Here is a 25,304-nt window from a genome sequence, read left to right as displayed (position 1 = left end):
TACTAAAGCATCTCTCAACTCTTATTAGTGAAGCTTCCTCATGCAATAAAGGGTGAAGAAAACAGAAGGCCACAACTGACCGAAGTATAGCAAATAAGAGACTGCAGAGTGTGTGCTCCTGGATAGGACTCCTATATTAAACCTCATTCATCCAGAGCTCAGGGACCATTGTGGAATAAGGAGCAGAAAGATTGTAATAGCCAGGGGTGGTGCATGACCATAAGGAAAGAGCCTTCCAGGCTTCTGGGAACTTGCTCGTATGAACTTACTGCAATGGTGACAGCACGTGCAAGACCCATGCAAACTCAAATAAAAACCAGCATAGAACTGGGGGAATGGAAGACTGAACACTGCTGGGTGAGGGAGAGTTGATCTTTAAGGGAGTGACACTAGATAGGCTGAACAGGCTCCAGTGCATATACTCACACTGAGAGACAGCTAAGTACACAAACTTGACTCAATAGGCTTTAACATATAAAACAGAATTTATGAAATCCTGAGGTGGGCTGTGGGAGATTGTGGATAAGGGAGGACTAAAATTATTAACATGTATTGTATGAAATCTAGATAAATTTAATAAAAATATACATTGAAAAATATTTTATTATGAAAATTGTGTTTCTATATATGATCAAAAATAACAAAAATAAAAATAAAGGTCTTGTAAAAAAATGAAAAAAAGGATAAGGGAAAGGAAAAAAGGTTACAGGTTAAATGAATAAGAAGAAAAGGAGAAACAGGCTGGAGAGATGGCTCAGTGGTTAAGAGCACTGACTACTCTTGCAGAGGACCTGGGTTCGATTCCCAGCACCTACATGGCAGCTATGAACCATCCTTAACTCCAGTTCCAGAGGAATCCAAAGCCCTCTTCTGACCTCCACGGCATTGCACTCACATACATGCAGGGAATATGCTCGAACACATAAAATCTAGACCCAGTCTCAAAAAGACCTAATAATAATAATAATAATAAAATAATTTTTAAAAAGGAAAAGGAGAAGAGTATGAGAAAGAGGCAACATGAGAAAGAGAAAGGCAGGAGCAAGAGACTTACAAATCTAATTGCAAAGTTAAAAAAATACAGAACTATAATTAAATACAGGTGAGACTAAGGATCAAAATCAAAATGTTTTAAAAGAAAAATATAGTAAATATAAAAATATCATAAAAAAGAAGAGAAAAGAAAAGAAAAAAGTTAAATTAAAAAGAATTTTAGAAGCTTCTTTCTGGGTCCTCTAATGTTAGAATCCATGTCAGGTGGGGGACCTAGTGAGTCAAATCTGGAGTCATTCTTATTTTTCAAGCTTGTTCTGTATACAACCTGAAAGCTGGGTCAAGGGCCAGTAGTCACCTTCAGGACTGCATTCAACTTTACCAGATTCCCTTCTTTGAGTACCAGGATTCACTGATGGACAAAAATAAGCTATGGACTTCAGGACAAGCAATTTCCCAGTCACTCCAGAAGCTTCTCAGTTTGTGCACCTAGGAATGGTTAATATCTTACCTTAGGCATGACTCTTGACTGTTTTAGAGAGTGGTACTAGCAACAGAGCACTGACAGCTGCACTAGAGTGAGAGAAAAAAGGGAACCAGCCACCTCACCTGCTGGTCTCTACCCTTTCAGATACCACCCCAAAGTACTACACTACCCTTCAATAGAGAAGATGCTGCAGAAACTGAGTGATATGTTGGATCTTGGATTAGACCTTTCAGACCAGTCTAGCAGTAAACTACATGCAACAAGAAAGTAATTCTGGAGGCCTAGCATGGCTGGCCATGGGTCAGAGCTCTTAGCCTCAGTTAATCGGGCTGTCTCCTAGCCACAGTGTGGGACCAACTGACAACCACACGTTTCACAACCAAAGCTTCCTGCTGCCTAAATTTAGCATGCTCCTGTCTGATGTTCCCCTGCTCCTTGACTGCCTCTTACTGCTGTCTCCCACTTAGGCATTGTCAAGGTGTCCACAGACTCCCTGAGTTATGATTTTTGTTCTCATTTTTTTAATCCCCAGAGCAGCTGATTCTCAAATAATAGGGCCCATCTTAAGGTAGAGCCTGGCTGTAACACTCTAAGATATTGGTAGGTACAAAATGGATTGCTTCTCTGGTGCTACCCTATAACCTGGAGGAGTTACAGTCACAACAATCCCCACCTCATTCTCTAAATTTAAGACATGAGAACTCAGTTTTTCCTGTGTTTAGGACAGTTAGTCTGTTGCCATCAGGGCTGCTTGCTGCAACTTGTGGTTATGGTTTTGTCTTCCCTTCTCACCCATACTTCAGAAGCAGAGGTTAGAATTATAGGCCATTTCTTTTGTCTACATAGCCTTAATTTTTCCATGCCTTATTTATGTTTTTTGTTGGCTCTGTTCTCTTTTATATGATTTCTCTTTATTATTGAGATTTTCATACACATATACAATGAAATACAATCTTATTCAACCTCCCCCCATTTTCCTCCCTCCATCTCCCAAACACGTTCCCTTCCCAACTTCATATTTTCTTTTTATTTTTCTTTTTGGTAACCTACTGAGTCCAATTAGAGCTGCCCATATGCACATGAGTGTGGGGCCATCCACTGGAGCAAGGGAACCTACCAGTGGCCACACTCTCAAAAAAGATTGATTCTCCCTCTTCCAGCAGCTGTCACATACCAATAGCTCCTCAGTTAGGGTTGGGGCCTAGAGACTACCTCCCCTGTACATGCTGGGATTTTGGCTGGTTTGATCTTGTGCAACTCTTGTACAGGTAACCATAGTTTCTGTGAATTCATAAATTTAATAGCCATGACATGTCCAAAAGACAGCATTCCAAAGCATTGGGTTTTACATTATTTCTGCCTCTTCTTCTACAGTGGGGGTTCTCTAAGTCTTGTGGGGGTTTATGGGGGAGGGTTGATAAATGTGTATGCTGAATAGTTTCACTTGTCAACTTGACATACCTGAGAAGAAGGACCTCGATTAGGGAATTTTCCTTACCAGATTAGCCTGTGGGTATGTCTGTGAGGCATTTTCTTGATTGTTGAGTAATGTGGGAGGGCCCAGCCAACCATGGGTGGTAACCACCCCTTGGCAGGTGGTCCTAAGCTGCATAAAAAAGCAGGCTGAGCATGGGCCAGAGGAGCAAGCCAGTAAATAGCATTCCTCCACGGTCTGTGCTTCAACTCCTGCTTCTGGTTTCCTGGTTGAGCTCCTGCCCTGGCTTCCCTTGATGAAGAACTGTACTGTAAACTGAAATAAACCCTGTTCTGGATAGCTTTAGTTTTCAACTTGTCAGCACTATGGGTGGTGCCATCCCTAGACAGGTAGTCTTGTGTTGTATAAGAAAGCAGGTTGAGCACAGACCAGAGGATCAAGTTAGTAAACAGTGTACCTCATAGTCTATGCTCTAGGTTTCTGTCCTGAGTTCCTGACTTGGCTTCCCTTAATGATGGGCTATGCTGTAAGCCAAATAAACCCTTTCCTCTACAAGTTGGGTTTGGTCAGTGTTTTTTATCACAGCAATACAAAGTAACTAAAACAGAAATTGATCAGGATGCAAAGCCTCAGTTTCAGTAGAGGCAAAAGTTGTAACCAGAATCATGGGGTATTGCTATGAGTGAGACCTGACCATGTTGTTTATGGAAGGATTTGGGAAGCATTTGGAACTTTGAGCTGTAAAGGCCATTGAACACTCAGAGCTTAGTGAGTTATGGCGCTTGGAATACTTATGCTGAGAGTTGTAGATGGTAGAGACCTGGTTTGTACAACTTCAAAGACTCTGTCAGGGATTTTTGTGTGGAATTAAGAATTTTTAGAAGTGAAACATTTTGTGCTTTCACTAGGACAATTGATGCTTGTTGGCTGGGACTGAAAATCACCTCTGAGTAACAAGAGACGAGCATCATTGAGGTGAAATCTTCTGGGAAGTATTTCCTTGGGGTCAGCACACAGAAGCTGTGGTCCAGAGGGTACCCAAGGCTCTATCTCAAGCTGGAAGTGGGACTTGGTAATGTGTACATCTTCTACATGGTATGGGTTTTGAAGGCATGAAGGGGTCATCAGGTCAGTCTGAGGCTTTGTATCCTGAGAGACCAGAAGAGCCCATTGGTGAAAGTGCAACCTCTGTTGCAATGGAGACACCCAACATATTGGAGATACCAGGATGGTAGGATGACCACCAAGGGCAGCAGCACGTGTGTAGTGGAACTGGTCTGAGCTTATGAGATAAGCCATGTGTGCTGTGAATGGCAGAGTCAGAGAAGTAGGGCTTCCCAAGCCATTTGTAACCTAAAAGATCATGAATGAATCCCAGATGTCCGGGCTTGAGCTACTTTGCTGGACTTTGGTTTTGCTTATTTCATTTTGAAATAAGACTGTCTTTAACTTGTTTTGGATTTTATAGGAGCCCACAATTTAAACTTTTATTTTATGTGTATGCATGTATTTCCTGTGTGTAGATAAGTGCACCCATGTCTTGCAATGCCCAGAGAGGTCGGAAGAGGCTGTCAGATCCCCTGGGACTGGAGTTACAGGCAGTTGTTAGCTGCCATGTGGGTGCTGGGATTTGAACTGGGGTCTTCTGCAAGAACAACCAGTGTTCTTAACCACTAAGCCATCTCTCCAGCCCCTGAGACTTTTAACTTTTAAAGTGCTTGACTTTTTAAGGACTGTGGAACAGTTAAAGTTGTACTGTTTTAGGTTGTAATATTAACATGAGATCTTGGGGCTAGGAAATGGAAGGGCTGTGCTTTAAAGTGATGTGTTTCTGTGTCAGATTGACAAGGGGGCAATTGTGCTGGATGCTTTAGTGTCAACTTGACATACCTGGGCAGAGGGAATATCAACTGAGGAATTTCCTCCATTGGATTGGCCTGTGGCCATGTCTGTGGAGCACTTTCTTGATTGTTGAGTGATATGGGAGAGACAAACCCACTGTGGGCAGTGCCACCTCTAGGCTCTGGGAAAGTGGTCTTGTGTTATTTAAGAAAGTGGGCTGAGCACAGGCTCCAGAAGAGAAAGCCAGTAAGCAGTGTACCTCCATGGTCTATGCTCTAGATTCCTGCCCTGAGTTCCTGTCTTGGTTTGCCTTGATGATGGACTGTACTGTAAGCCAAATAACCTCTTTCCTCCCCAAGTTGGTTTTGATCAGTGTGTTTTATCACAGCAATAGGAACTACTAAGACAAAAATTGGTTTTGGTCAGAGTATTTCATTTCAGTAATAGAAGCAAACAATGTTCAGTTTAGGGCTGTCTCTTTTTTTTTAGCACTTTGACCAGTTATGTATCTCTACATCAATGATTGCCCACTGCAAAAAGAAGTTTCTCTGACAAAAGTTGGGAGCAGCCAAATCTGCAAGTGCAAACATCAATATTTACAAGGCAATTTAACATCATGACAATTTATCAAAATGACAAAAGCAGAGCTGGGCATGGTGGTGCACACTTTCTTTCCCAGTACTTTGGAGGCAGAGGCAGGAAGATGTCTTAGATGAAGGCCAATCTGGTGTACACAATAAGTTGAAGGCCAGCTGGGGCTACAAGGAGACCTTGTCCCAAAGAGACAAAAAAAAAAAAAAAAAGAATAAGAAAAACAAGTTCCCATTCCCCCAGCCTATGAAATCCCCATCATGGGCTTTTGGCTACGTTCACTATACCAAACAGGAAATGCACTCTGTGGAGTAGGCCTCAGATCCAATCAGGAAGCTGTTGCTTACCCCATAACAATCAAGCTTCTTTTGTACAAATGAGCTGACCTTGCCTGGTAGGTCATGTAAGTTCCAGTACTTGGTAAGATCATTGATGTCTTCTCTTCCCCTGAACTCTGCCAAGTGCCTTCTGGCACTATGAAAGCTAGTTAGGAGGAAGTTTCCTGGGCTGTTTAAGATTTATTTCTCTACGTCCTGTAGTCAAAATGTGTGTTATCCTCAGACATATAATCTTACCATGCAGTTATGGCAGGTAACCAAGAGCCTGTACTATTTTTGAGATCTCTAGGGCCTCCCTGACCAACAACTTGGAGGGGGGTGTCCCATGGCCTGTACTGCTATTTTAATTTAATAATCATGTCTTCTGGAAGCACTACTGTCCAACCATGCAGTTATATATTTTTGTATTTTTAAGTTATATACATATATATTTTATATTTTGGAAGTTCACTTTCTTCAATATTTTCAATGTTTTCACTTCTATTTTTATTTTCTTCTGCTTTGGTACAATTTTTTATTGTTTTCCTTTATTTATTTTAATGTATATTTTGTTTTTGTGCATTTCATATAATAGCTCTTGATCAAATTTAGACCCACCTCCCCCATCCATGTCCTTCCATAGCTCCTCAACAGGACTTCATGCATTCTGTCATATATGTTAAGTCCTCTTAAGTCAAGCATGTATTCCGAGTTGTCCCTTGGTACAAGTTTGTCCATTGAAGTTTAGTTAGCAAAATTTTAAATAATATTTTTATTGATTCTTTGAGAATTCTATTTATTTGTATCATATCCAGATGCTCTTTTCATCTCCTCTCAGATCCACCACCACTGCCTTACCCCCCTCATTTCATAGCCTCATTAATTAAGGCCTAGTAAATATAATTTGTGCTCCCCAAATGCTCTCCTGTGTGAGTCTATCCCTGGAAACTGGTTAACCTACCCAGCATCACATCCTTAAAGAAAATTGACTCTCCCTCTTTCAGAAGCTATCAATTACCAATAGTTCCTCAACTAGGACTGAGGATTCTTGACCAACTCCCCATTCCATGATGGGATTTTGACTGACTTGAGGTTGTGCATGCTGTCACAATTGCTGTGCGTGAATATGCGCACCTGCCATGCTATGTTTGGAAAATATTGTTTCATTATAGTCATCAACCTCCCCTGGCTCTTACAATCTTTCTGCTCCCTCTTCTGCAATGATTCCCTAACCTTGGGAGGAGGTGTTAAATAGGTGCCCCATTAAGGGACTTAATCTCTTATTCTCTGCACTTTTAGCAGTTATGGTTCTCTGTGTTAGTCACCATCTCCTGCAAGAAAAAACTTCTCTGGTGACAGCTGAAAGATGCACTAATCTATGGGCATGACAATAAGTCTTTAGGAATCTGTTTTTTACAATGTTCACTTTGCATAATAATAACAATAGGTCTCCGCTACACCCTGTGACCACAGGTTCTTGGTTCCAACAACAGTGCCAGGTATGGGCTCCACCTTTGAAATGTGCCTTAAATCTAATCAGAAAGCAGTCAGTAGCTCTGATGACATTTGTGTTGCTGTTGTACCTGTGGGCATTGCAGTGCCCATCCTATGGGGGGTCCCTGCTCTGAGATGATGAATTGGAGGTGCAGAGCAAAGACCCTGAGGCTTGTGGGTCTGGTAAAAAGCAGTTTATTTAAAAATTCAGAAGGTTTTTATACATTACAAGGAACTGGCAGTCACATGGGGTTTGGCAGTTACATACAAAGATTTTAGGGTCCAGTTAGACAAGAAACAGGACATATAGCTTTTAGCTGGTGCCAGCTAGGGGTTGGTTGTAAAGCAGGATGCTTGAACTATTACTCAGGGTTACCAGTGCCTATCTGGTAATTTATTGGCCCGAATGTTTTCTTTCTTAGGGCTAGAAGCATAGTAAACTTTTAGCTTTTAGCCCAGGAGTAAACCTTTAACCTAGCCTATTCTTTTAGCTAGTGATAGCTGAGTTATTTGTTCAGGACAAGGAGGTGGGCTAAGGGCTGTTGGCCAAGATGCTTTCCCTCACAGCAAGGAGCTTAAACTTTTAACCCAGCAGCTTTTCTCCTGCTAGCCCTGCAGTGCTCTGAAAGGCAGGGATCTGAGAGCTGGTGTTTTCAGCACCTCATCCTTCAGCAGGGATCTTGATCTTAAAAGTTTCAGATCTGTATCATCCTAAAGTATGCCATTCTGGTTCCCTACAGGGCATATCTTGCCAGGCCAGTCATTATTATAGCTAAAAGAGTTCACAGTTGGGTAAGGTTGGTGATTGACTTTCTCTTCCAGTAACAAACATAGTATCTTACAACACTATGAAAGCTAGCAAATAGAGATGAAACTTTGAGGTCAGTACCAGCTTGATTTCTCCATGTTTGTTCTATGATCCACATGTGTACTGTCTTCAGCAATACACTTGCTGTTAAATTCTGGAGCATGACTAATGCTAATAGCCAATATTGCTGGCTCCCTGCTGCCCAAATCAACAACTACAAAAGGAAAGCCCATTCCTGACACTGAGCTTTTTGTTTGCTATCCCGCAGTGTTTGGTAGTGGCATTGTCCTGCTATTACAGGGTAATTCCACTTAACAACGTAATACATGTGCTGCTTCTACAGTAGGTTTCCATATGACTTTTTCAAACGGTCTTTACTGTCAGTTGTCCTTTCCCATCTCCCTGCTTTACACTGCCTTCCCATGCCCACCCTATGTAACCCTTCCTATTTCAGTAGAACCCTTTACCCCTTTATATCATTGTGTTCAATATCCCTACATTTAAAAATCACCCCATGGCGCCTTACTAGTTTCTCGAACTTTTCAGATTTTCATAGATACAGATAGATAGATATAGATATAGATATAGATATAGATATAGATATAGATATAGATGATATACATATAGATAAAGCTAGCATCCACTATGACAGAGGATATATGACATTCGTGTTTTGAGGGTCTGGCTTACCTCCCTCAGGGTATTTGTTTGCACTTCTTCCACTCCTATCCCTTTACCTGAGAAATTAATAATTTCATTTTTCTTAACAACTGAATAATATTCCACCTCAAAAATATACCAAATTTTCATTAGTCATTCATCAGTTGATAGACACCTAGCTCTAGTTTTGGGGTTTTTTTTGAGGAATGCCCACACTGTTTTCCATAGTGGATGCATGCGTATGAACTCCCACCAGCAATGAATAGCTGTTTCCTTTTTCCCACATCCACAATAGCATTTGTTGTCATTTTTTACCTTAGCCATTCTGACTGGGGTATATGGAATATCAGATGTAGTTTTAATTTGCATTTCCTTGATGTCTAAAGATAGTGAATATTTTTAAAAATTCTCAGTCATTTTGCATTTCTTCTTTTGAGAACTCTGTGTAGTTCCTTGCCCTAATTTTTAATTGGTTGTTTGTTTCATTATGTTTAGTTTTTTGGGTTCTTTGTGTTTTCTACACATTAACCCTCTGTCAGAGATACAGCTGGTAAGGGTTTTCCCCCTTATGTGGACTACCTCTTCACACAAATGATGGTGTCCTTTGACATACAGAAGTTTTTAGTTTTGTGTGGTCCCATTTGTCAATTGTTGGTATTAATGCATACATTATTGGGATCCCCTTCAGAAAGTTCTTTCTTGTGCCTATAAATTCCAGTGTGGAGTTGAGGTTTCAGCATGCTGAGAGATAGGGTCTAGTTCCATTCTACATGTAGCTATCTAGTTTGACCAATATCATTTGTTGAAGATACTGGTTTTTTTCTCCAATGTGTATTCTTAGCTTTTTTGTTTAAATAAGGTGGACACAGGTACATGAACTTATATGTGGATCCCCAATTCTAGTCCATTGATCAATGTGTCTATTTTAATGTCAGTACTATGTTGTTTTTACTGTTATACCGCTGTAATATAACTTGACTTCTAGGATGGTGATACCTCCAGAATTTTTTTGTATTATTCAGAATTGTGTTTGGCTATCCTGGGTCTTCTGTGTTTTTATATGAAATGTATGATTTTTTCAATTTCTGTGTTGAATTGCATTGGATTTTCATGGGGATTGCATTGAATATGTGGCTCGCTGTGGGATGGCTATTTTCACAATATTAATCCATGAGCATGAGAGGTCTTTCCATATTCTGGGAGCTTCTTCAATTTATTTCTACAATGTCTTAACGTTTTTATTATATAACTCTTTCACCTCCTTGGTTAGATTTATTCCAAGATTTTTTGAGGTTATCATGAGTGGGTCGTTTCCTTGATTTCTTGGCCATGTATGTGTTCTTAGTGTATAGGAAGGCTAATGACTTTTTGTATTGTTTTATAATATGACACTTTTCTGAATCTATTTATCAACTCTAAGTATTTTCTGATAGAGTCTTTAGGATTTTTATGTATGCAGTCATATAATCTGCAAATAAGGATAATCAGACTTCTTTCTCTCCTCCCTTCTTTGCTCTTTCACTTGTCTTTTTGCTCTAGCTAAGGTTTCAAGCACTATATTGGGCAGAAATGAAGAGAGTTGACATCTTTGTCTTGTTCCTGATCTTAGTGGAAATGCTTTGAGTTTTTCTCCATTTAATATGATGTTGATTGTGGATTTGTTGTATGTTGCCTTTATTACATTGAGATATGTCCCCTGTATCCCTACATTCTCCATGACTTTATCATGAAGGGATGTTGGATTTTGTCAAAGACCTCCTTTGCATTTAATGAGATAGCTCATCATGTGATCTCTGTCCTGAAGTCTATTCATGCGGTGGATTACATTTACAGATTTTCACACTGGAATGAAGCCACTTGACCTTTTTAATGTAGCCTTCAAGTTGGTTGCAAATATTTTGTTGAGAATTTTTACATCTATATTCACCAGACATGTTAGCCTATAATTTTCTTTTCTTAGGTCTTTGTCTGGTTTAGGTATGAGCATAACACTGACATTATAAAAAAGAATTTAGAAGTGCCCCTTCCTTACCCATTTTACAGAATAATTTGAGGAGTGATGATTTTAGTTTTACTTCAAAGTTCTGGTAGAGTTCTGGGATGTAGCCATCTTGTCCTGGACTTTTTATGGTTGGGAGATTTCTAATTACTATCTCTATCTCATTTTTTATGGGTCTATTTCAACTATTTATTTCATATTGACTTAATTTTTGTAGGTCATTTGTACCTAGAAATTCATCCATTTTTTAGACTGTTTAATGGAATGTAAATTTTTTAAATGTCTATATGATTCTCTGCATAATTTCCTCACCATCTTTGTTTCCCTTTTTTATTATTATTTTATCACCATCTAATGTTTCCCCTTTTATTGAGCTTTTAAAATTTCATACACTTCCCACTCAAATCCAGACCCCCTCCCCCATCCATGTCTCCCTTGATCCCCCCCTGAACCCTTTGCAGTCTGGCATACATGCTGGGTCCTAGTCATTCAGGTGTCTGTACCCAAAATGCCCTTCAGTGTAAATGTGTCCACTGGAGTCTAATCAGCCCATCCAGTGGTCATAGGTAAGTCATACTCTCCCTCACCCAGCAGCAATCAGTCTCAAATAGTTCTCAATCTAGTGCTGGCCCACCACTTATTTCTCACCTCCCCTTTGGGCCCTTGTTTAATTGAGCTGACATGGGTCCTATGCTCAATGCCACCTTTGCCACAGGCTCACATGAGCAAGCCTCCAGTGAACTGGAGGCCTCCCCTTCCCTGTGTTCATGAACCATCCCTGGCTCTTACAATCTTTCTGCCTCCTCTTCCTCAGTGGTCCCTGAGCCATGGGTGGATGAGGTTCCTTATAGGAGTCCCGTCCTACACTCTACAGTCTCTTATTCTCCAAAACTTGGTCAGTTGAGGTCCTATGTATATAACACTCTCTGATGTACATTGAGACCTCACTGGTGAGAGTTGGGGGTGCATTAGCCCCCTCTCTATCCCTTATTCTGCTATATTCCATGAGCCTTAGCTGTAGAGATTGAATGGTAGATGTGTCACCAGTACTGAGCATCTCCCAGGCATATGTTCTCTGTACCTGACCAGATGTGCAACTCTGCAGTAGCCTCCATCCTTTGCAAAAAGATTTCTTTGATGAATGCTATATGGCATGCTTGTAACTCTGAGGGAGGTCTCTTCTCTGCCAATCAGCTCCCAGGTATACAAATGCATTCTCATGTGCATCTCTCATAGGGTTTCTAGGGCACCACTTTTCCCTCTAGGTTTCCTAGCCATCCCCCACCAAAGATTCATGTTTCCCTTTTAATGTCTCTGATTTTATTCATTTGGATCCTCTCTCTCATTCTCTTGGCTAATTTGCATAAAGGTTTGTCAATCTTGTTAATCTTTTCAAAGAACCAATTCATCATTTGTGCTGGATAGCTTTAGTGTCAATTTGACACACCTTTGTGGGGGAGCCTCAATTGGGGAATTTCCTTCATTGGACTGACCTTTGGCCATATCCATGGGGCATCTTCTTGATTACTGAGTGGGAGGATTCAGCCCACTGTGGGTGGTGCCACCCCTGAGCAGGTCGGCCTGTGTTGCATAAGAAAGCAGGCTGAGCAGGGTCCAGGGGAACCAGCCAGTAAGCAGCTTTCCTCCATGGCCTGTGCTCCAGCTCCTGCCTCCAGGTTCCTGCCCAGAGTTCCTACCTTGGGCTCCCAGATGAACTGTGACCCAGGAGATGTAAACCAAATAAACCCTTTCCTCCCCAGGTTGGTATTGGTCAGAGTATTTTGTTATGGCAATGAAGAAACAAACTAGGACATCATTTAATTGCTTTTTCTTTGATTTTTTAAAATTTCTATTTCATTTTTTTAGCCCTGATTTTGATTATGTCTTCCTGTATACTCTTCTTGGGTATTTTTTTTTAATCTTGTTTTTTCAGGGCCTTCAAGTGCATTATTAGGTTACTAATTTGAGATGTCTTTCGAATTGTTTTTAGGCACTTAGTGCTATAAACTTTCCTCTTGGGACTGCCCTCATTGCATCCCATAAATTTCAGTATATTGTGTTTTCATTTTCATTCAATTCTAAGAATTTTACATTTTTCTTCTTGAGTTCATCCTTGACCCAGTTTTCATTTAGTAGTGTGTTGTTTTGTTTCCATGAGTTTAGGTACTTTTTATAGTTTCCATTGCTGTTGATATCCTTTGTTTTCAGAGAGAATACAGGATGTTATTTCATTTTTTTTTCCATTTCTTGAGTCTTTCTTTGTGTCTTGATACATGGTCAGTCTGGAAGAATGTTCCAAAATTCCAAAGAAGAAAGTGTATTCTTTGGTGCTTGGGTGAAATTTCTACAGATGTGTGTTAGATTCACTTGATTTACGATGTCATTAACTTCAGAGTTTCGGTGTTTAGTTTTTCCTCTGAATGACCTATTTTTGATACTGGAATGTTGAAGTCACCTACTATCACTGTGTTGGGGTCAGTCTGTGATTTTAATCTAATAGTGTTTATTTTATGAAATTGTATATCTCTGTGCTTGGTGCATAAATGTTTAGAATTGTAATAACCATTTGGTAGATTTTTCCCTTAATAAACATGAAGCATCCTTCCTTATCTCTTCTCACTGGTTTTGGTTTGAAGCTTGTTTTGTCAGATAGTAGCATATCTAGGCCTGCCTCTTTCTTACTTTCATTTGCTTAGATTACGTTTTCCCATCTTTTTCCCCTTGAGTGGTGTCTTTCGTTGATGGTAAGTTATGTTCCTTGGAGGCAGCAGAAAGAGGGATCCTGTTTTATCGTCCAGTATATTAGTCTATGTCTCCTTTGGGGGGAATTTAGACAATATTGATAATTATTCTTGAACAATAGGTGTTAATTCCTGATAGTTTATTGTTGTGTTGTTTTCTTGAACTTTTTTTTTAACTGTTCTGGAATTGTTTACTTATTCTCTTTGTTTCTTGGGTGCATTACTTAGAGGTATATTGATTTTATTTTTATAGTTATACATCAGTAAAGTTATAATTGGAAACTGTCAAATATCAAGAAAATGTCACAAGATAATTATATTGGGTTTTTATACATTAGTTTTTAAATTAAAACAATATATTTTTGTATAAATCATTTTCATATCTTCTCATTTTGCTACCCCCAATAACTCAAAAATGAATAATATTTAGTTTCATTCTAGAATATGTTTTAGAAAAAGTTTGTATCAAAATGTATCTTTTGATTCAAAAACACAACTTTCATCTCAAAGGAATAAAAGATTATATGAATGACTAAGGCCTGGTAACACAGATTCAAGTTACCCCCAATTCTGTGCTCCAACATGATAACAATTTAATGTAGTTTTTATGGTAACAGAATAAATCAAGGAAGTTTTCAAATACATTGGTGGAAACATCAGGTAGGTGAGTTAGAGCATAACAGAGAAGTCTCTACTATGAGTTTCAAACGCTGTCTGATGACATTCTTGGGCTTTTGATGGTTGTAGCTAGTAGTCTGTTAATACATTCCAAAAGATTTCACCTGTTAATCACAACCTTGTTAAATTAGACATAGAAGTGGGCAAGGAATGACTACTAAGGGGCTAAAAATAGCCCATGATAAACTGTAAGTGGGCTCTGGATATGCAACATTCCAATCTCTCCACAACCATTGAACTTCTAATTAGTTAATTAGCTTTGCAAAAACTTCGGTGGAAGGTGTTGCTCTGTCCAGGAATTTTTGTTCACAGTGGCCAATACAATTTTTTTAACTTAATAAAACTTTTATGACTCAGTGAATGCCATTTTAAATAAACAAACTATGTTTTAATGTATTTTATGTATATAAAATATTTTAGATGCTTATTGCTTTAGAAGAACAGATATCACTAAATCTTGTACTCAAAACATTTTAAAATTTTATGAAACATGTTTAATTGGCTCAAATATAACATTTTAATACATTTTAAGAAGTTGAGTACCTAAGTTTATAAGGTAATATAGATATATCAAATTAGAATTATCTGCTTTGATTTTAAAACTTTGTCATAAATTATTTTTGCTATGTTTCTTGGATACTGGCAGCAAGTTATTTTTCAGCTCATATTTACAGAATTAATACTGCATTTTTTAATTTAATAACCACATGATTAGAAGAAGCATTTCATTACAGCTTTAACATATTCAGTATCAATTTCCAGAGCAAGGATACATCTCTTTCAAAAGTGGCTGTAAATTTTTAAGGTTCACAGTTGAATTAATATGGTTATATGATATTGAATTACTCTATATAGGCTGACCGGGGCCCAGTGGATGAACTTGCACTGAGAGAAGTCTGGGACACTAAGTATGTTTTTTTCCCTTTAAAAGAAGATCTCCATTTCATTTTAAAATATGCTGTGTCCTACATTTTTAATGCTACTAACACTTAGGTGTTTCCATATGTATCTCTAATCTCTATGTATCTGATTATTACTAATCACATTTGGTTACACTCTGATCCTTGGCACCTGAGTATGGATATAAAGTCATCAGGTAGATTTCAATAGTAATGTTTATCATCTCTACTAATTAACATGAAGTAAATTTTTATGCTTCCTTTTTGAGAGATGTCTTTTTTTATTTGTTGATTTTTTTTGTGTGTATATCATACAGAACATCCCACACAATCCCACAAATTTTCATCCTCCATCAAGCCAATTTTCATAGACAGTCTTCAAAATGACACATAAAAAGTTGTATTAGTTCAAAGTGCACTTTTAGGTGACAATTATCAGCAGGAATTCTCCTTGGGACCCATAAGATAACAAAGACTATTTCTCATGCTTATTCAAATCACAAGAGACATCTCTCAAAAATTTATTTAAATTCAAATATAAATAGACAAGCTTTATAAGAAGCTTAACCTTTATCCCACAATAAATGTAGCTAGTAAACAGGAAGTAGAGAGTTTGGAGGAGGGTTAAAAAGGGAAGGGAAGGAGGACAGGAGAGGAGACACAAGAGTAAGCAGGTGAGAAGGGCAGGTGGGCAGGGGAAAGAGGTGGACAGATGAGTTAGGGACAAAAGCAGGTGACAAGCAGAAAGGATGGCAGGCAGCAGACCACCGAAGGTGTACTTTCCTCCACCAGAATTTACTGGATCTTCTTGAGATGCAGGTGGATCCCATTCTTGGACTTCAACACAAGTCGTGCCATAGGGACTGGGATCCTGGTGGGATCTGGCAGCAGCTCAAAGCGGAGCAGGGTCAGAGCCACAGCCACCTTCAGCTCATTCATGGCAAACTGTTTTCCGATACAGTTCCTGGGCCAAGCAGAGATGGTGAAGTGAGATGTGGCCTCAAGCCCTGTTCTGAGCTCATCAGGCACTGGCCTTTGAACACCAGTTCAAAGCACAGCATTAAGATCCTCTTTTATGGTCTCAATCCATCCACTTTCCTTCTAGGGCAAGCACCTACCCCAGTCTCTTCTCTTGGGTCATAGGCTCTTGATCTTTGACAAAGTCTCTAACTCTTCTAGGGCTAGTTCTGACCCTACTCCTACTCTCAGATGCATGGAATGTCATTTGAACAGTTAACAGTCTGGGTCATAGAGTCCAACCACATGAGCTGGTTAATTAATTCCCTACACTAATTTTCTGGATCTCCACTTGGATACCACTGACCAGGGCAATTTCAGGAGAGGTGGGTCACATACCTGGGAATTCTCATCTACTGTTAAAAAGGATAAATAATACTAAGAAGGGATCTAAACAGGAGAAACTCCTGAAAATGTATGAGACTGGGGACCCTCAACCTGCTCCTTCATCTTCCTCCCCCTCAATGATCAGACTCCAAGTCCCCCACTTCCTCAGAGTACCAGCATCTGCAGTCATCTAAACTGACTCCAGAAATGCTTCCTCCTCTCTATCTTTAATTTGCTTTCTTAGGCCTATCTCTTCTCTACAACCATTCTATCCTTACTGATTCTCCTATGCGCTCCACTGAAGAGGCAGTCCAGATGTTTCAGTCAAAGCTATACTCAGTGTAAAACTATTCACCAGGACGTGGTGGCACCCGCCTTTAATCCCAGCACTCAGGGCATAGAGAGAGGTGAATCTCTGTGAATTCAAAGCCAGCCTGGTCTACATAGTGAGTTCTAAGCCAACTGGGGCTACAGGGAGACACTGTCTCAAAAAGATTTTTTAGAAAAGAAAAGACTATTGAGTCCTCACCTCTGTCCCCTGACTTCCTATCTCAGCTCATGCTGCTGAGGTTTTTGGGAATTCCCTCCACACCCACCCATACAGACAACCACAATCAAAGGGATAAACCAAGAACCAGCTGGCCAGCTCTCCTCTATGCCTGCCACTCTCTTCCTAGACTTCAAGGTACCACTGGTAATTTATTCAGACATCCATCATAGCTCAGGTTTTTTATTTAGGCATCTATCACAGCTCAGGTTATGGAACAGTTAGGAGTGTGGAACTTTTCACAAACTGTCAATGAGTGATGCGTAAGTGAACTAAGGAAAGAGAATGATGTCTGTCTCAAATATAGATGTCTATTTCTGTATACTCTTTTGGCTTGTTGCTAAGCAGGGGTCAGAATCTTAGACCTCTGTGTTCCTATCTCAGGAAAGAACATGGCCGAGAAATACAGTTTTTAAATATTTTTGAATTTCTTCTAACTTCATTGAATTTTTAAAAAATAAAATGCACGGAGGATACACACATACACACATATATATGAGAGAGAGAGAGAGAGAGAGAGAGAGAGAGAGAGAGAGAGCTAGGAAAATGTCCTGACCTCCAGTGACTGTATTATGTTTATAGTTGGTTAAGATTAAATTCTTAACCATGGACAAACTTTATCCTAAAAATATTCTTTTTAGAGAAATGTTATACATCTATCCTGTTCTGTGAGAGTTGATGTAGCATTGTAGAATCCATAGTTACTGAATCAGAAGAAATTCTTTGTACCAATTACTTATGAAGTTCTGTCAATTAGTTTTGTCAGGCTAATTTTGTGAATTAGCCTACAGGATGATACCTATAAGCTTGTGGATTTTCAAAGCAGCCCTTTTGCAGCTTGTCTAACTTAGCAGGTCACCATTATACATACCAGTTATGCTATACATCATCACTAAACAAAGGGTTCTCCTCAGTTTAATGTTTTCATTCAGGCTTAACCAGATTGACCAAGCCTGTTTACTGAAATCCTTCCCTCATATTTAATTTGGAAAACTGGGGATCAAATATAGGTTGTGAAATATTTTATATGCAGTGAAATATTTGTGAGGCTAAAAGCCAGAAATGTGTGAAATGGCATTCAGTGGTGTCAAATCTATAATGGGCTGTGAACTCTTATACACACAACTTTAACAGAAGAGGTAGCAAGGCAAGGCCTTTCAAATATTTCACATGACAGTACTAAACACACATATTATGTACATTGGTAGACACATATATTTCAAAACTTTATAGCAGCATTCAACTGTGAGTCAATAAGAAAACCTACTGGGCAATAAAGAGAATTTGGGGAATGAGAAATCCACCATTTAAGATTCCTACAAAATGGAAAAATGCTTGAAATTTAGTTTATATTGGAAATACAATTCTGAAATGTGAAGTACAAAATTGTGAAAATATCAGAACATACTAATATTTGAAACTAATTTTCTAGTGGCCACAGGAAGTAGGTTAAAATCTGTTGTGTCTACTGAAATACCATCTTTCTTTTTTGTTTCTCTGGGGTTTGGGGGTGGGTTGGTTTTTGTTTTGTTTTGTCTTGTTTTTGCTTTGGTTTTTGAGATGGGATCTCCCTGTGGCCCCCAGCTGGCTTGAAATTTGTTGTGTAGACCAGGCTGACCTCAATCTCACACAGATTTGCTTGTCCCTGCCTCCCAAGTGCTGAGATTAAAGGCACGAGCCACCAGGTTTGGCCATCTTTCTTTTGGGCATAAACATATATGCATGACACTTTTCTATCCACAAATACTTATAAGTCGGTCACATAGAGATCTAAGGGAACAGAAATTTCAAATATTAATAAATGCCAAAGACTCCTCTTTTCCTCAACCCATTCCCATCACCTCGCTCCTCCTGAGAAGGGCAGGAAGGCATGGCTATGCCTGTCAGAATCTAGTGCAAATCGACAAGGGTCAAACTCCTAGAGGGAGGGAGAGAGAGGGGAGTGGGAATGAGAATGAGTGTCAGAACAGATGGGAGTCAAGCCTCTGCTTCCAATTCTTAGAGCTGCAAGTAGGAGGCCCTCGTCTCTTCCCAAGGCCCTCATACCTGGGGGTTAGGCCAAAACCGTGGATTATGGTGAAGACCATAAATGGAGACAGTGACCATGATACCTGTGGGGGCAGAGAAGACATAAAGTGAAGAGTAATTAAGCCAAAGCAGTAGGACTCTAGAACTTTAGCCAGTAGGGGGACATGCATGTGCAAATGGCTTGCATATCAACAATCATCATTTTGAAATAATGATCCTTTTAGGTATGAGAAGCTTAGCAAAGCACCTATTAGAAAAGTATGAGCCTAGCAATGACACACAGCAGTTAAGTATTGGAGGTATCATGCTTATAGTAATAAAGTGACAACTCACATTCAACAAATGTCTTCCACTGGCAATTGTAGAATATGCATTAGGACACATAATAGTCATAAGTCCTGTATTCTTCAGGAAAGACTGACCATCTTTCTTATGTTCACATAGGTTGGATGTGGCAGTCCTTAGATATGCCCAATGGTAGGTTACCAAATATGTGATGTAGGAGCTCAGACTTATCATTTGCTTTTCTATCTCCAACTCAGTGTTTCCTGACACGCTGGGTTTCATGCATAGGATTCCCTTATCACTCTCATTTGCCTTTACTCATGAACAAAATCACACCTCCACAGGGCTGGGCTGAATCCAGAGTTTTCCAACCCTGAATGTCTTAATAAGGAAAAATTCAGGACTAAGGATGCCATTTTACTAAGGGGTGGCATTTCTTTCTAAAGAATTTGTTGGGAAAAAAAAAACCCAGTTCCCAGGGTTTTATAATGTCATCTTGATTTCAAAATAAGGATCCAGTTTACTGAGAAGGAATGGTAGACTAAGTGAAGTTGAGAACAACAGAGGCACATGTAAGTACTTAAGCGAGTGGATCTAGGAGGCTTATACCTTTGGGTAAGGAGCGACCATCAGGGAAGGTGACAGGTGTGTTGAGCTCTCTGCTCACAGATGGTACTGGTGGATACAGCCTCAAGGCCTCCTTGATGCACATGGTGGTATAGGGCATATGGTTCAGGTGGTCCCTGAAATAAAGTTCATCTGAAAGTCACACAGAACTGGGAAAACTAGAGGGTCCCTCCTACTAGAAAGCAGGGATCTTCTTCCTCTTGAGCTCTTACTTACCAAGTGATAGAGGCTCCATCACCCAGGAGGCTCTGGACCTCCTCCCTACATTTCTGCTGGTGCTCAGAGTGTGTGGCCAAAGCATAGAAGATCCAGGAGATACCACTGGCTGTGGTGTCATGGCCCTCGAACATGAATGTGTCCACCTCAGCACGCAGATCCTCATCAGACAAACTGCTCCCATTTTCCAGCTAGAGAAAGCCACAGGTGAGAGAAAAGAGTCTGTCCCTCATCCTGTGCTTCTGAGACAACTGACAGTCCTGTACCCCCACTTACTCTGGCAAACAAGAGGATGTCCAAGAAATCCAAGTGCCTCTTCTTCTTGATCTTCTCCAGCTCTCCCTCCTCCTGCAGCTGAGCCTTCCTCTGCTTGATCACTCTCTCTGTCCCAGGACAGCATTTATCAGGCAGAACCAAATACTATTGCAATTCTCAGGACCCCCAATTTCCAATCTGTGTGTTCTATAGAGCCTAGGAGGCATGTTGAGGTGGGTATTTCAATCAGGATCAGGATCAGGAATCTAGATCATCTGATGTATATCAGGCCCTCATTCGGGATCATAGCCCACCGAGCCATGTTGAGTACTGTTAAACAGGTCTCATGCAATATCACCAATGTAATGACACTGGAAATCCTTGTAATGCACCACACATGTTAATAGCTGAGTTCCCAAAACATGTATTAAAGCAGTGCCCTACATGAATGTATCCTGGATCCTACAGAGACTCATGGTAGACTCAGTATGTCTGAGAGACATAATTACATTTTCAGGGGGAGTCTAATAAAGGAAGAGACAGGAAGGGAGTAGGACAAAACCTGTGTGCTCATGGGCAAGCTGGCAGGCATGGTGCAACAAGCGGCCATCAGGAGACAGGTTGTAGATAGTGTTACTCTGGTAAAAGGCATTCCTCATTCGGTAAAAAGTCAAGTTGTTCAGATCCTCGGTAGCCTTGGTATAGGACCTAGAATTTCTGAGGACAAGAAGTACAACATACTGGAGATGGGGATATCTGAACCACAGGTAAATTCTCCATAGGCATGCTCCCACCATACTGAACCACACAGTATTTCTATTTTAAAGCCATTTTGACCCCTAGGCATTTAGAAGATGGACAACTGGCAAGACTGCTGTGAATCCACAGTATATTGTTGGGACTGATTCAGGTCTGGTCTAGAAGAGTTTGGCCTGCAGTTGGGTCAGAATCTTGCTTTTTGTGAAGGTAGCCATCCTAGTCACCCCACTTGCCTTCTACTGAGCACCTATCAGCTTATAAAACCAAAGAATCTACATGTGAAGAGTCGTCACTCACTTGTCCAACTGGACACTGCCCTGGTGGCTGAAGGCACACTTCATGATGGTGTCCAGGGTCATCAAGGAGATATGTTGAAAGATCTCTAGAGAGGAGTCCTGGCCATCAAGTTGCTCCCATTTGTCCTGTGGTTAGAAAGGGTAAATTACCTAATTTTCTCCAGAAGATCTATACTAAATAGACTAAGATTTTTCTCTGTGTTTACAGATAACCTGTCCAGAGTTCCTCATATTTAAAATCAATGCCTTCATCAAATTAAAAACATGAAGCAATACCTTATAATTCGATGTCTGCTTCTAGCAAAGTTTTTGATAATACTGAAAATATTTTCTCATGATGTTCAATGATGGTTTTTTTGTTTGTGTTTGTTTTTGGGAATAAGTGTGACCTTTCAGTTGACGAATATGACCCCTTCAGTTGTCCGAGAGTGAATCAGACATGAAAAACCAATGTGCATAAAATATGAGAGTCTGGGCGTGGTAGCACTTTTAGTCCCAGCACTTGGGAGGCACTTTATGAGTTCAAGGCCAATCTGGTCTACACAGAGCGTTCCAGACCAGCTGGGGCTATAGAGAGACCCTGTCTCAAAAAGACTAAATAAATAGTAAATAAATAAACAATAAAAATAAATAAATAAAATATGATAACAAAACACATGAAGGGTTTATGGGCCTGAAAGGACCAACCTCATAAGGGTTATCAGAGACTTTAAATGCTTCTCACTATCGAAAGTTTGCTGAGCACTGTGAGACCAGAAATTAAGGAAGTATGGAAGGTGATGGCATGGCAGGTTTTGGTGTGAGGAAGTGGTTTTGCGTCCATTTCACTACATGGGTGACTCAAGACCATGCAGAAGTCCTTGTTTTGTGATACCTTGAAGTTGACATTCATTGCCCAATCCAGTCAGAAACATATAACCTCCACTGTCTGCTGGGATTGGCTATTCCTCCTATCCACTGTGACAAATGCTTGCTATGGTATCTACCATGATGCTCTCTGCATAGTGTGGCCCCATCCTGTTGAGTAGGTATTCTGCTTTATTCATTTGTGGACAGTTACTGTTACAATAATGGCACAATTCTTATTCTATATAACCATGTGAAAGTTGTAGCTGGGAGAATTTGTTTGAGAATGGAGTTGTGAGTATGCTGTGAGTGGATGTGATGAAGTGAGAAAGAGACAGAGACTCACCAGCATCACATTAACGGAGTCTGCCATGATTCTGACATAGGGCTTAAGGATGTCATAGTGGAAGGCTGGTGTCAACATCCGCCGATGCTGGTACCACTTCTTTCCATTCAACAGGAGCAAACCATAGCCTGCACCAGAGACTAGTATGTGACTGTGTTCAGTAGAGGTGGAATCATAGGTACCCCTGTGATAATATGGTAGGCTATTCAATGGAATAGACTAGGGAAGGACAATTCCCAGTGATGATAGAATTCCTTGGACAAAGGAATGATGCATTTCAGGAAAATGAATCTTCCAGTTTGACTGATATATGTGTGACAGCTTTGAGATCAATGTTGAAAATGTGTTGCGAGCAGGTCAAGAGAAACATAAGTATCTGCATGGAAGAAGCTGAACTTCAAGAGGACTCATGCCAGCATTAGGAAGGACAGAGGGTCAGACTAAAAGAGAAATGAGGCTTAATATAGTGATAAATCATGACACTGGTAACCTGTCACCCATTACTATCAGTGAAACAAAGAGACTAAATGTTCTTAATTTAAAAATACGTACCAATCCAGGGAGCAATGAAACGATAAATTCCAGAAGCCTTTGGGTCTGAAAGGAAAAAAGACCTTCAGAGTGACTAAGGAACAAATAAGAAAGATACTGTTCAAACTGCAAGCTTTGTCACTTCTTTATTACTTTTTATTTCTAAACTTCCTTTTAGTTATTATTAGTAGGGGGCACAGACCTACCAGCATTTGTGTGGAGTTCAAAGAGTAACTGTGGAGTTGGTTCACCTTTTCCACTTTAATGTGGGTTCCAGGGATCAAACTCAGCTCACCAGGTTTGGGCAGCAAGTACCCTTACCAGCTGAGCTGTCTCATCATCCATAGTACAAATTCTTGATGGATTTCAGTTGGCGTCTTGTTCAATATCCCTCCCAGTGCCTCCCATTCATTTCTGTCTCAGTATTGACAGTTAGCAGGGCTCAGAGAGGCAGATTTCACTGTGCCAACAACTGACGATCTCTGTCGCTATAATAGACAGTAAGAAACTTGGGCCACGTCAGAACGCCAAAGAATAAGAAAGAGCCTCATGGTTTTCCCACAGTGAGTTGTGATTTAGTAATCCTATGACCTAAGAGAGTAAACAATTAGAGATTCCAGTCCAAATCTCTGTGGACGTAAAATTTGTTCTTCAGATACAAGAAAATTTGTAAAACACATCAGCCCAATTTGTTTTGAAAGAGAAAAAGATATTCAACTTCATGCAGCTGTTTTAAGTGTCTAGGAATATGTAAGTACTGCTGACCACATGCTGGGTTGTGGTCAGACAGAATGGTAGATACTGTTCAGACACTGATGGCTCAAGTGCCACTTTTTTTCTGGAATTTCACAAACCCAGGACATGAGCCTCAGAAGGCAGGTCTTCTGCCATTGCGATGGGGTTGGAGTCTCACCTGATCTTCCAAGAATCACCTTCAGATAGTCAGGGTCATAGACCAGGACACGTGGTTGGCTCCCCGAGAGCCACTGTAGGCAGGCACTTGGGAATTTCTTTACCCACATAAGAACATACTGGAGCTCCTGGTCCTTTTGGGAAAAGACACCAAGGAAAAGAAAAATTCATGAAAATGCGTTTATTACTTTGTATGGAATGAGAGAGGCAGGACCATTACAGGAGCATAGGTTTGAACTTTTAAATAGAAGATAGAAATTTGGAACACTTTGATGAATTATCTTTAGTCCAGACCTTTGCTGAGCCCAAGGACTTACCATAAGCCAGTTCCTGTGGTCTTTGGAATGGAGCTATGTTCCCCAGAGGAGCTACTGGAGTCAGAGCCTCAGCTTTCTGAATGAGTTCCAAATCTGTCTACCCTTAAGTGTGGCCAGTGTGTAATCCTTTGCTGAGTGCATCTCGGTGTAGCCCCTTACCACACTTTTCTCCACCTGTGGCTGGCAGTTCAGGGCATAGGTACTGCCCCCATCTCCCACCTAGATCCTTAGCCTCCTTTCTCAATGACTAAACATATTTCTGCCAGGTTCTATTCTGGGACTGGGGTACAGGGACAGGATGCAACAAAGACCCAGTAATGAAGGGTGTGTGGAAAAGAACCTAGAATTAAATAGACCTTGATTAATTGTGGAAGTTTAACTTAAAGATCAATTATATGAATGCCCTTTAGAGTTTCATTTCTCAATCCAAGTTATCACTTCTACAAAGTCTCAGTCTCAGTCTTAATAAACATAGCCAGTTATACCCTGTACCTGATATCATTCTCACACTGCAAAAACATGGGCTATTTTCCCATGGCCTTATACTTACTGATGTTCAAGCCTATCATCAACACACAGTTTCCCTTATTTTATTTTGTTTTTGCTGAATTTTTTGTAAGGCACAGAAAATCTTTATTCCCAAAGGAGACAAGTGCACTCATCCCATCTCACCAACAGTTTTAAGAATCACAAAAATGCAGGATTCTCACAATAAAGTATAACACAGGCTTGGGGAGAAATGGTTCCTCGGACTATACTGACTGTAACACTGAGGTAACCAATCGACCTTGTCCAGTGGAAATGCCTTGAACATAATGGAAAAAATCAACTAGTTATAACATATAAATTCATATATACAATTCAAATAAAAATATATACTATTTGCTTTAATGTATAGCAAGTTTAATACATTAGTGTTTACAAAATAAAAACTGTGTTCTACTGAAAGTTTTTGTGTTCCCCCTTATATATAAGAATAAAAGATTAAAAATTATGATACTTAAGGAAGCTTACTTACAAAGATGTAGGTTCTAGGTCCATAAGAGACAGG

The 25,304-nt window shown here is 40.0% G+C and overlaps 1 protein-coding gene and 1 long non-coding RNA gene across 3 annotated transcripts in view; one reads left to right on the top strand and one right to left on the bottom strand.

Annotated features, from left to right (window-relative positions):
- Window positions 1-11,427: 11,427 nt before the first annotated feature.
- LOC115071725 lies at window positions 11,428-15,306 on the top strand. The gene is made up of 3 exons (XR_003850812.1): window positions 11,428-11,439; window positions 12,916-12,918; window positions 15,216-15,306. It is a non-coding gene; the product is annotated as an uncharacterized LOC115071725 (long non-coding RNA).
- Window positions 15,307-15,451: 145 nt separating this feature from the next.
- The window catches only part of LOC103740657 (cytochrome P450 4A14-like), a 13,489-nt gene continuing 3,636 nt past the window's right edge, over window positions 15,452-25,304 (bottom strand). The window contains exons 2-12 of one of the 2 annotated variants that reach the window (XM_008841326.2): window positions 23,938-24,070; window positions 23,046-23,090; window positions 22,494-22,621; window positions 21,303-21,427; window positions 20,809-20,963; window positions 20,268-20,374; window positions 19,992-20,182; window positions 19,758-19,891; window positions 18,882-18,946; window positions 18,677-18,753; window positions 15,452-15,908 (exon numbers count right to left, since the gene is read on the bottom strand). In XM_008841326.2, the coding sequence (XP_008839548.1) occupies window positions 15,740-15,908; window positions 18,677-18,753; window positions 18,882-18,946; window positions 19,758-19,891; window positions 19,992-20,182; window positions 20,268-20,374; window positions 20,809-20,963; window positions 21,303-21,427; window positions 22,494-22,621; window positions 23,046-23,090; window positions 23,938-24,070 (1,329 nt within the window). In that variant the 3' untranslated portion in view covers window positions 15,452-15,739. The remainder of the gene's footprint in view (window positions 15,909-18,676; window positions 18,754-18,881; window positions 18,947-19,757; window positions 19,892-19,991; window positions 20,183-20,267; window positions 20,375-20,808; window positions 20,964-21,302; window positions 21,428-22,493; window positions 22,622-23,045; window positions 23,091-23,937; window positions 24,071-25,304) is intronic. The other variant, XM_029567460.1, reaches the window with a different exon arrangement.

This window comes from Nannospalax galili, unplaced genomic scaffold, assembly GCF_000622305.1.
Source record: "Nannospalax galili isolate Female #2095 unplaced genomic scaffold, S.galili_v1.0 scaffold681, whole genome shotgun sequence".
Classification (NCBI taxonomy): domain Eukaryota; kingdom Metazoa; phylum Chordata; class Mammalia; order Rodentia; family Spalacidae; genus Nannospalax; species Nannospalax galili.
Note: the sequence above shows the minus strand (reverse complement) of the source record. Positions and strands in the feature narration are given on the sequence as shown.